Here is an 11,518-nt window from a genome sequence, read left to right as displayed (position 1 = left end):
CGGCTCGACCGGTTACTTCCTGAGAACCGGCTCAAAAGAACGATTCGTTCAAGAACCGAACATCACTATTAAAGAGTATTTCTGTTCTGGATCTTCTTCGTCTCTGCGCTTCTTCGTCTCCTCACAGTAGTGCACTGTGACAGTTGTACGTTTAATTCAAGAAATAAATACTTGCTCTTCAATATTAATGACAAATAAAATATCTAATTCTTTGTTGTATTTACCTTTCATAGCATATAAATGGTGCTTGAATGGTCGCAAGCAAATGGTTTTGGCTGGTGGTATAAAATTGTATCCCTTTCCGAGATTACTTTTCCAGTAGAAACTGCTGCCGGGGCTGTTGGGACTGAATTTTTGCATATGTAGATGAGTGTTTGTACCTTGACAACATCGTAGCAACTACAGTATGAGCAAACACACAGTGAGGTTTGTGGAAATTTTAAATGTACCCTCAGACAGATGCTATGCTTTAGGCAGGAAGCATATGTTTAGAAATGTGACACAGAATTCTTGCTTGAGTTGAAAGGTAATCTACCGGCCATTTATTATTCTCAGTTTATAAAACAAAATAGTTGTCTGTCACAACCGTGATGTCACAGTTTTGCTTTTAAGGTCGTACCAGGGCAAAATAACCTCCTAGTTTTGTGAATTTGTGCATGTTTTAGATTAATTTATTTACTGACAGACTAAGTATTGCAAGAAAGGCTGTGAATATTTTACTGTTAGGGCTGTCAATCAATAAGAAACATTATATGCTGATTAATTAATAAAAAAATGAATAAAAATGACATCTAGCATTTTTTTATTAATTTGTGATACTTTTTTCAGGATTCTTATAAAAAAGTTAAATAGAACAGAATTAATTCAGAATAGAAATCCTTTTAACAATATACACTACAATTCGAAAGTTTGGGGTCAGTACGGTTTTTTTTTTTTTTTAGAAAAATTGTAATACTTTTATTCAGCAAGGATATGTTAAATTGATAAAAAGTGATAGTAAAGACTTGTATTGTTACAAAAGATTTCTATTTTGAATAAATGCTATTCTTTTAAAGTTTTTATTAATCAAAGAATCGTGAAAGTATCACAGGTTCCCCCCCAAAAATTAAGCAGCACAACTGTTTCCAACATTGATAATAAATCAGCATATTAGAATGATTTCTGAAGGATCATGTGACACTGAAGGCTGTAGTAATGACTGATGAAAATTCAGCTTTGGAATGAATTTGGAATGAATTTTAATAAAATAGAAAACCGTTATTTTAATAATATTTCACAATATTACTATTTTTTGTGTATGTTTGATCAAATGCAGCCTTGATGAGCATAAGAGACTTTAAAAACATAAAAAATCCTAGTGATCTTTTGAACGATAGTATCTGTCTGTCTATATCTATCTCTATACACACACAACATTTAAAAAATATATATAATAAATTGCACTAAATCAGTATGTTAAATTGACAGCTCTACTTTCTACACACATGCTAGAGATACGATTTTTTTTTTGTGGTTTGTTTGTTTGTTTAGAGATCACATGGTTATAGAAGTATTGATGTTTCTTCAGAGCCACAAGCCACTTCTTTTTGCCCTGTTTATCTATTAAAGAATCTTCATGAACAACTATGAGCAGCCAAACTCATTTCTGTTTTGAATTGCAGGAGGCTCAAGCTTGTCTGTGCGTTGCAGACTATACTTTTCACTCTCTTGACTGCTAGTTTCAGGTCTTTAATTAACTCAAATGCTACTGACTTGTATGTAGCTAAGGATAGTAAGAACAATTTGTGTTACCCACGTAAGCAGCACAGCTCAGCACCAACCACTGTACCACTTTAATAAGAGACTTAGACATTAGAATGCATGATGAAAAAAATTTACACGACTAATTTTAAAACCACATTTATATACTGAGCAACTATAGAAGCCTAGAAGATTTGTTGTTTTTTGAGGTTGTTAGCCATACTGATAGAAGTGATAATAGTATAATAGTTGGTTCGCCCTTTTACTTGCTTTTGCTCAAATAGTGAAATGAGTTTTGTATGGTAAAATAATGACAAATGTCTTTGAAACAAAAAAAGCATGTTGAATTGCACTAACTGAAAAAAATAATGCATGTTTATATCACTGTATTAGTTCATTGAGGCATGTTAAGCGTCGTTGGGGAATCCTGGAGTGTGGGAAACCCCAGTATTACAACCACTGATCTATAATAGAACATATATATATATATATATATATATAGATCAGTGATTACAACTCAGTGTCACACAAGCCATGATATAAAGTTAAGGAAACTAAGCAACCAACATCAATATCTTAGATGTAATGTTAGTTCTGTATATCAGCGTCGGGGAAACAAGCAACAGCGAAGATGCTGAATCAAACGTAAACACAGCTTTTGAGTCTTAAAGTGCCTCTATTATGCCTTTTCGAATATTACCTTTCATGCAGTGTGTCATGTAGCTGTATGTGAACATAAACTATCTGCAAAGTCGTGAAGCCGTAAATAAAGTTATTGTCTATCAAAAAAAAAGAGTCGTCAGGAATTAAAATCTTATTCTGTTACGGCTCTACGTCACAAAGTAACACATTTGCATAATGTCTGCCCACGTTCTACGTCGCCAACTTCAACTTGCCCACTCACAAACAGTAAAATTTCCATGTGGTTAACATCATGTTGAGAAGACGCGCTGTATCCTACGCTGTGAGAGTAAATTTGTTTTATCACATCTTATAATTACCACAAACTTGTTAACACTTGACACTTACCACTGAGAAACGCCCTGCTCCAGTCGTGCTTGCGAATCAGTCTCTTGTCGATCAACCAGTTCAACCATTTCATCATCAAACTCCGGCTCGAATTGGTAAGGTACAATCGACACCATCTTTTCTATGTATTGACAAGTCTCCAGGGCTGTCATTCCGTCATGGCAATGTTTCGGTTCCGACACGCGCTGTATGCGGTAGACCAATCACAAAGGACTGCGCCATCTGACCAATCACAGCAGTGAGGGCTCATGGAAAGGAGGGGTTTAGAGAGACTGATTCTTTGAACTGCTTCGCACGAGTCGTTTACGAATCATTTAGAAATGAGGTAAAATTAAATCTATTTTTTGAGAAAACTAACGTGTTTTTTGAACTTGCATGCATGTAAACCTGTTTTAGGAGACTCATAAAACAATATTAGCAACCTTAAAAATGGCATAAATAGGGGAACTTTAATCAGCTTTTCCACATATACATACTGGCCCTGATAATCATAACTTCTACCGCTTGATCCATTTCTGCAAATCAGTTTTTGTGAATGAATGACTTGCTCTACCTGTTGCTTTGGTCTTCATCAACACCCGCTTGCGCCACCTGCTGGTGAGCGACTAACAGCAGATGCAGATCATGCATCGGTACTCTACTGCTATTCCTGCAGTTCCTGGATGTGCAATGCTGAATTTTCTGCCAAATTTAAACCACTGAATTAGTGGAAGCGAATTTGTAAAGTGAAATTAAATGAACTGAAAATTACCTGTTGAATATTATACATTGTATTTTTAAACAAATTGAATATTTCAGAAGTGAACTCTGGAAGGTGAATATGAATTTTTAATTATGAAAATGTGTGTGAAATGTTTTGAATTGAAATGTTGACAGCTTAAATTAAAAACTGTTAAATTTCAGCCCCTAAAAATGCAAGCCCTGAAAATACAAGGCATAAAAATGCAAGCACTGTTAATGCAATGCATTATTTTTTCAGTTAGTGCAATTCAACATGCTTTTTTGTTTTAAAGACATTTGTCATTATTTTACTTCCATAGTTTTGATCAGTCTGAAAGCCTTGTGAATACCATTATTAGACACATCAAAAAGTGACGTCTTCCTCTGCATACATCTGAAATTGAGCTGCAAAGCCTGAAGCAAGACTGATGTATAGCTGCAGAAGAGAAAGAAGTGAGCTCTGAAAATCTGTTATGTACCCTCCCCTTCCCTTACAACCACCCTCTAAACCTCAGTTTCATTTTCAGCCTCTGCTCCTGCTGTTCTGAGTAGCACCACCCACCTCTGCTGCATGACAGCTTAAACTTTAAATTAAGGCTGTTTTTGCTAGTGAGATTTTTAATTGTTGTTTGTGTTGTTAGATCAAATATTAATCACCAAAGAGAACTGATCTTGATTCATTTTCAGCATCTTAACATATGAAGGTTTTTTTTGTTGTACTTTTGCTGTTAATGTGGCCTTGTCAGAGAGTGTGACTGTTGTTTTCTGACTTTGTCGTCCATGCAGATGAGTCCACAACGCTGAAAGTTGGCACCTATATCTTGATTGGGATTGGATCTCTGTCCATGCTTATGGGCTTCCTGGGCTGCATCGGTGCCATTTATGAGGTCCGCTGCCTGCTTGGACTGGTAAGGGATTTATGGAGAGTTTTATTTTTTAATTTGATTTAATAATTTTTTGTTTTTTTTATAGTGCATATTTATATATGTAATGCTGACTACATCAAAGCCAGTGCGTGTTGGTCTTTGGGCTATTACATCAAAGCCTGTGCATTTTGGTCTCTGGGCTATTATAATTTTTTTTTTTATAGTGCATATTTATTTAAATATAATATTACTACTGACTACATCAAAGCCAGCTCTTTTCAGTCTTTTTATTTTATTTCATTTTTAATTCTATGTAATTTTTTTTTAGTGTATAAATTATTATATAATACTTATACTATATAATACTTATATTATATAATACTACTGCTAACCACATCAAAGCCAGCTCGTTTTGGTCACTGGCCTATTATTTTAATTTATTTTAATTGGTATATTTATTTATATATAATTAACTGCTGACTACATCAAAGCCAGCTCATTCTGTTCTCTGGGCTATTAATAAAAATGATATTTCACTTCTAACCATATTCGGTCGAATTATATGACGATTTTTTTGGTCAGTATTTATAAAATAACAGTGTTAATAGCTTTAGGTTTGACACTTTTTTAGCAAAACTTCATTGAGCACTGGACCATTCACAGAAGATGTCAGGTATAGAGGTGCTGCTACACTGTGGTAATCACAGTCACAACAAGCCCAGAATTATGCGTGCCCAGAGCATCTGCTGAGGGAGCTTCAGAAAACTCTTCCTTCATTAGCATGATAAAGAGTTTGTTTGAAATGGCTCTCTGAGGTTAATGCTGCTGGATTTACTGAGCTGGAGTGACAGGGATAAGCCAGTGAGATTTAAGGGATGTCTGTGCAAAAACTGGGGGCCATATTAGTACCTGCTAGATGACTGGATCAGCTTAGCGGTCAGCAAGGGTCTTTGTTAAACTGTTTGACCCATTTAGAAAATAAAGTTAACTAGCTGTCACTCTTTTCATGTGCTTTATGTAATCACGCAGTGTTGTAAATTTGCTAATATGTCCAATAAACAAGTGAACATGTTTGTCTGACCTCTAATGACTATAAGATATCAATGAAAGGATATTTAAAACAAAACAATGACACAGTAGGCTTTGAGGTTTTAGCTTTTGTTTGAGTGTCCAGTAATTGTGAACTGACTTTTCTGTTCTCTGTTTGCAGTACTTTACCTGTCTCCTCCTCATCCTCATTGCCCAGGTGACGGCTGCTGTCCTCATCTACTTCCAGCGAGACCTGGTAGGTGACCATACCTCTGAAAGTGTACAGCAGGCATATTCAAATGGCGGACCGCGAGACATAATGGCAACGGCAGCACGATTTTACCTTTTCTAAATAAAGTGAGCAGCGCTTCAAAACAACGGAGCGGTTCACACCACAAGCACTCAGGGTCGTTTATTGTAATGATCTTTCGGTGTTATATCCGCTAATATTTTTTATCTAGAGCTAAACCGGCTTTATTCAAGCCCTTACCGTGTGTGTTGCTTCTCGATAAAGACACTAAAGCACCATTAAAAGCTGCGGATGATACGGTTATTTTAAAAACAGAAGCAAAAATCGATACTTTTGCTAAAACACTGCAGAAAACAACAATGCTGCAAGTATAGTTATTTTTACCTATATGACTCTGACCCTTCAAACCAGGTTTGTGACAGGATATTTTCTTCATCCACATTTAGCATTATTAATCAGTATGTTAAGAGCATTTTAAAATAAACACGTAATTGTTAAAATTGGGGAAATTATTTGTAGCAAGGAAGGACAACATACAGTTTTTATTCTGCTCATGATGAGAGCTTTTGGATTGTTTGTTTTAAGCAAAATATAAAAATGCTCCAGACTTCAATTTCTGAACCTTCTGAAAATTCTGAACCTCCATTCAGTATCTTTTGTGTTACATGGCCTTCTCCCTTACATATGTATCTTAAGTGTAAAAAATAATAACAGCTTGATAAATTTGAATTACTGAAATAAATGAACTTTTCCACGACATTCTAATTTATTGAGATGCACCTGTACATCCTCTAATACAGGAGTTTAACTCACTTGTGCTTAGTCAACCTAGCTTAAATCAGTTTTAGTTAAGTAGCAGCCGGCCTATCCACAGCTATAAGCACATGCTTAAAGGGTTAGTTCACCCAAAAAAGAAATTAGCCCATAAATTACTCATATTCAAAACTTAATAATCACTTTAATGTAGCTTGCGCTCACTGTTGTACACGGAAGCAGCTCTGGGCGGATGACGTCAGCGTTGCGCATGCACTACTGAGTCTCGTGAAAACCAGCGTTTGTTTACAGGAGCAAAAGAAGCAAAGTTTGAAAACGCATCGATTCGCTACAGGAGGCCTTTGTTCACCCCCCGGAGCCGTGTGAGATATTTTTTTTTAATGGATGGGTGCATTTTAATGAACTGCTTTTGGACGGATGCATGCAACACCTGCTGAGTGGCATTAAACAGCTTGAAAGATCAAAGACCATTTTTAATATAACTCCGACTGGATTCGTCTGAAAGAAGAAAGTCATATACACCTAGGATGACTTGAGGGTGAGTCATTTACGGGCTAATTTTCATTTTTGGGTGAACTAACCCTTTAATGCTCAACTTAACTTGCTGTGTTTAGTGTCTTTCTGTTTGCATTATTGGATATATACTTAGTATAGCGTGTCTAGCCCTGCTGTAGAGCAGGTAATTTGAGTCTGTGCTAGGGCATGCTCTGTTTTCTCTGTATGCTTCACCACAGGGCATGCTGACTGCATTTCCCAGAACAGGGCGAGGTTCACAACAGTCTCTTACACCCTATGTGCATAAGCAGTGTTTTGCCATTTTAGTTTATCATTGCCGTAGCCCCCTCAGTGCAGTCTGTTCCACCACACCTCCTACACAGACATGAACTTTAAATAAGATGTTCACAAGATAATGTTCACTTGAACAGTGATTTGCTATTACGTTTTTGACACGGATGTATACATTTTTGAAATGTAAAGAATGGTTTTTAAACTGTTTGTGCTGGTTTTATCAGTTAGATGACAATCAGAAGGTCCAAAAATTAAGAGGTTTTTTTTATGCAGCAAGGATGCATTAAAATGATCAAAAGTGACAGTAAATTTTTTTATAATAAATTAATAATAAATGCTATCATTCTCAACTTTCTTTTCATCAACACATCTTGAAAAATGTATCCTTGTTTATTATTAAGCAGCAAAACATCGATTTTTCAACATCGATGACAATAATAGGAAATATTTCTTGAGCAGCAAATCAGCATATTAGAATGATTTCTGTTGGATCGTAACACTGAAGACTAGAGTAATGATACTGAAAATTCAGCTTTTCCACCACAGGAATAAATTACGTATTAAAATATACAATAAGGTTTCATTTGTTAAAGGGGTCAGTCATATGATGCGATTTCAATTTTTCCTTTCTCAGACATCTGAGCAAGCCTGGGACTACCTCCAGAGAACGGTGAGCTTTTCCTTCAGCTATTGTCTGCCATTTCCTCCCTCACTGACTTTTTCCATCATTCCCTCAGTCTCTTACAGTGAACTTACAGTAATATCTGTTGCACATATTAGAGATGACAGAAGATTAATTTCTAGGACAATTTCTCGGGGCTTTTTTTATTTTCATTTAGGTTTTCTGCACCAATGTGCCTAGATTTTTATGTTGTGGTTGTTATTTATACTGTAATATAAAATTCTTTCCTGCTTTTTTTTCCACTTACAGATGAAGTGCTGTGGTTGGACTGGACCATCTAACTGGACGGAGAATGTGGTGATAAACAGTCAAAAGAACAATTCTCAGATTCTATACCCATGTTCCTGCAGAAATGAATCCATCAGTGGCACAGATATAAAAGAAACAGGCCTGTGTGAAGCTTTGTCCCCTGAATGGCCTGTCTTCACTACGGTACACACATACAGCTTTACTGCACAAACTGACATATCCAGCAGCATATTCCTATATAAAGGGATAGTTCACCCAAAAAAGAAAATTCTGTCATCATTTAATCACCCTCATGTCATTCAGAAACTGTATGAATGTTGCTATCCAAATAATTTTGGTGACCATTGATTTCCATTCCATGGACCGAAAAAAAAAAAAGTTCTCAGAATATCTTCTTTTATGCTCCTTTGAAGAAAGAAAATAATTTTTTGGTGAACTAACCCCTTAAACTTTCCTGATTCTGGTTTTAAACTCTTCAGCTTCATCCCTTGTAGCACTCACCATTCACACTAGTACTTCTCATTGCTAACTCATTCTCTCTCTAACCTGACGTTTGTGTTGCGTACTGCTAATGAGATTTTCTTCTCCATCTGTGCCACATTTTCTCCCTCCGTTCATTTGCTTTTAGTACAACATATGGATTTCCTTTGTGGACTGGATATCAGCTTTTCTCAGCCGGCTAACCATTCACTCCATGCCAGTATTTCTGAGTCCCCATTCAAGCAGTTGGCTCTTTCATTAATAATAAATTGGATCATGAGTATGGCACAGGTGGTGCTTCTGCTCATTAGGTCTCAAATGTCAGGCAAAACTCAAGCGTGCCATTTTTTATACCTTTATATTTGCATATTTGCCTATAAGCTGGACCATAGACCGGGCCACCTACATTTAAAGGGCAATTCTGAATTCTTTCTCATAATGCCATCACTTTAATTCATTTGGAAACTGTATTATATTTGTAGCATATACCCAGTCCTATTGTTCAAATAAGTTGCTGTAAATCAAAATGTTTCCTGTTAAACTAGACCACTGACTGTTCTGGACTTTCACTTTCTTTCCTCTAGTTGAGTTTGGCTTGTTCTGTTTGTCTCCTTCTGATGTTATCTTTGGACAGCTCTGTCTGTTCAGGATCATTTCCAACCCCTGCATATCTTTTTTCACTTTTTTCCCCCTATTTGTTCTGTTTTTTTTTTTCTTCATTTCTCTCCATTCCCTGTGTCCAGGGTTGTATATCTAGTGTGGAGGACTGGCTCCTAAGGAACTGTGGAGTTATTCTGGGAGTCTGTGTTGGAATAGCAGTGATTGAGGTAAATCTAGAAAGCCTATCATGTAAAATACATTACAAATTCAATATTATTCCTTTCTAATATAATTTCTGTTATTTTGGCACTTTCTACAAATATGGCACGCCTTCTTGTCCCCAACCTTTTTTTTTTTTTTTTAATTACCAAAAACAATAGATTGCATAATCTGTTGTATTTATATTCAGTTACATTCATTTTAAATAAAAATCCCCTTTTATTAGCAACTATTTGTTTTTATTAAGCATTTTTATTATGTAATAATTTGCTAATTTAAATAATAATAACACATTTTGTCACATTTTTATTGGAAATATACATTACCATTCAAAAGTTTGGGCTTTGTAAGATTTATGTTTTTGAAAAAGTCTCTTATGCTCACCAAGGCTGCATTTATTTGATCAAAAATACAATAAACAGTAATATTGTGAAATATTATTATAATATGGAATACCTGTTTCCTATTTGAATATTTAAAAAAAAAAATTATTTTATTCCTGTGATGGTAAAGCTGCATTTTCAGCATCATTACTCCAGTCTGCAGTGTCACGTGATCCTTCAGAAATCATTCTAATATTATGATTTAGTGTTCAAGAAACATTTCTTCTTATTATCAATACTGCAAACAGTTGTGCTGCTTAATATTTTTGTGGAAACCATGATACATTTTTTTTCAGGATTCTTTGATGAATAGAAACTTTATATTCATCAAAGAATCCTGTAAAAAATGTATGTAAAAGAGCAGCATTTATTTGAAATATCATTTTTTTTTTACATTATAAATGTCTTCAGTCACTTTTAGTTCAGTCCTTACTGAAAAAATATTATTTAAAAAATCTTACTGACCCCAGTCTTTTGAACAGTCTAGTGTTTCTAGATGTATGTGCTATGACTTTTGCATTAGTGACCAAAAACCAAATATTTTTTCCTAATCTTTTGTGTTTATATTCAATCAAAGTAACCTATAAAAGTCTGTACCGAGTCTGCCCTGATTTAGCTGGGTAGCTTGTTTTGTGCATGAGAGAGAGGTGGGGAACTAGATTGTGATCACCGTCTGCTTTGCTTACTTCAGCTTTTAGGGATGATCCTGTCCATGTGCCTCTGCAAGAGTATCCAACAGGAGGATTACACCAAAGTACCCAAATACTGAGAGCAAACCCCTCTTCAGTGACTCACCCCACATCAGAAAACACCAGTGTTACACCTCTCCACACCAGCAACAACTGGAACAAAGCATCACCCACATACACATATCCGTTCTTCACTTTATTATCCCCCTTAAACATCGAAACGTCATCCTGTTTAGGATCAGCATTTTACGATGAGGATTGTTGTACCTTTTTCTTTTAAATAAACTAGTGATCTTTTCTTGTTAGTGCTCTGCGGGGTCTGAATAGCTTTATATTTGTATAGCTACATATACTGTACGCTGACTGTTGCATTTATGCTTTTCATTGTTAGTTGAATCTGAGAGCACTTTAGTGGATAGCAAGTTTGAAATGGGAAAGAGCTATCAGCTACTTTTAAAATATTTTTATAAACTAGAGGGGAAAATCAACACTTGTTTTTTTTTTTAACCTTTTATCATTTTTATTTGTTTTAGAATTGTGTATTTTCAGTTTGGTTATGTGTATATAAATACGATTTTTATACTTACTGAATAACTACTACATCCTAGTTATCGCAGCACTTGATGGCTTTTCTGCATGTATGCGAAGTGTTATTATCCGGGGCTGGGTCGCTCCGGGCGGAGGCAGGTGCGCTGTGGGTAAAGGTTGAGGAATGTTAGGGCAAATCACAAGTCGTAGTGTAGCATTTCTTGTGGTTTACATGTGAGTCGGCCTACATCTCTCTGTGGATCAGGGTGTGTATGTGGATTTAGGTTGGGTGCGTATCCCACAGATCCTTCTGCTGTGCTGGTGTGGGTAAAACAGCTGTTCAAGTATGTCTGTATACAGATCCTGCTGACTAGCTTCAGCTGTAGCCTGCAGCACCACAGCAAAATCCACAGATGTAACATCTGTCTTCCTGTTACTGACCCATTTCAGCTCAACCAAAACAGGTCTGCGTGAAGTTGTGCGAGCCTTTT

The 11,518-nt window shown here is 35.9% G+C and overlaps 1 protein-coding gene across 1 annotated transcript in view; it reads left to right on the top strand.

The window, feature by feature from the left end:
* Window positions 1–11,006, top strand: part of LOC107690387 (CD82 antigen-like) — a 31,028-nt gene extending 20,022 nt beyond the window's left edge. Inside the window, exons 4-9 of the mRNA XM_016488720.1 lie at window positions 4,276–4,397; window positions 5,566–5,706; window positions 7,817–7,867; window positions 8,129–8,311; window positions 9,352–9,435; window positions 10,502–11,006. Coding sequence (XP_016344206.1) covers window positions 4,276–4,397; window positions 5,566–5,706; window positions 7,817–7,867; window positions 8,129–8,311; window positions 9,352–9,435; window positions 10,502–10,579 — 659 coding nt within the window. The 3' untranslated portion in view covers window positions 10,580–11,006. The remainder of the gene's footprint in view (window positions 1–4,275; window positions 4,398–5,565; window positions 5,707–7,816; window positions 7,868–8,128; window positions 8,312–9,351; window positions 9,436–10,501) is intronic.
* The last annotated feature ends 512 nt before the right edge of the window (window positions 11,007–11,518 follow it).

This window comes from Sinocyclocheilus anshuiensis, unplaced genomic scaffold (assembly GCF_001515605.1).
Source record: "Sinocyclocheilus anshuiensis isolate Anshui unplaced genomic scaffold, SAMN03320099.WGS_v1.1 scaffold609, whole genome shotgun sequence".
NCBI classification, from domain to species: Eukaryota; Metazoa; Chordata; class Actinopteri; order Cypriniformes; family Cyprinidae; genus Sinocyclocheilus; species Sinocyclocheilus anshuiensis.
This window is presented reverse-complemented; position numbering and strand designations above follow the sequence as displayed.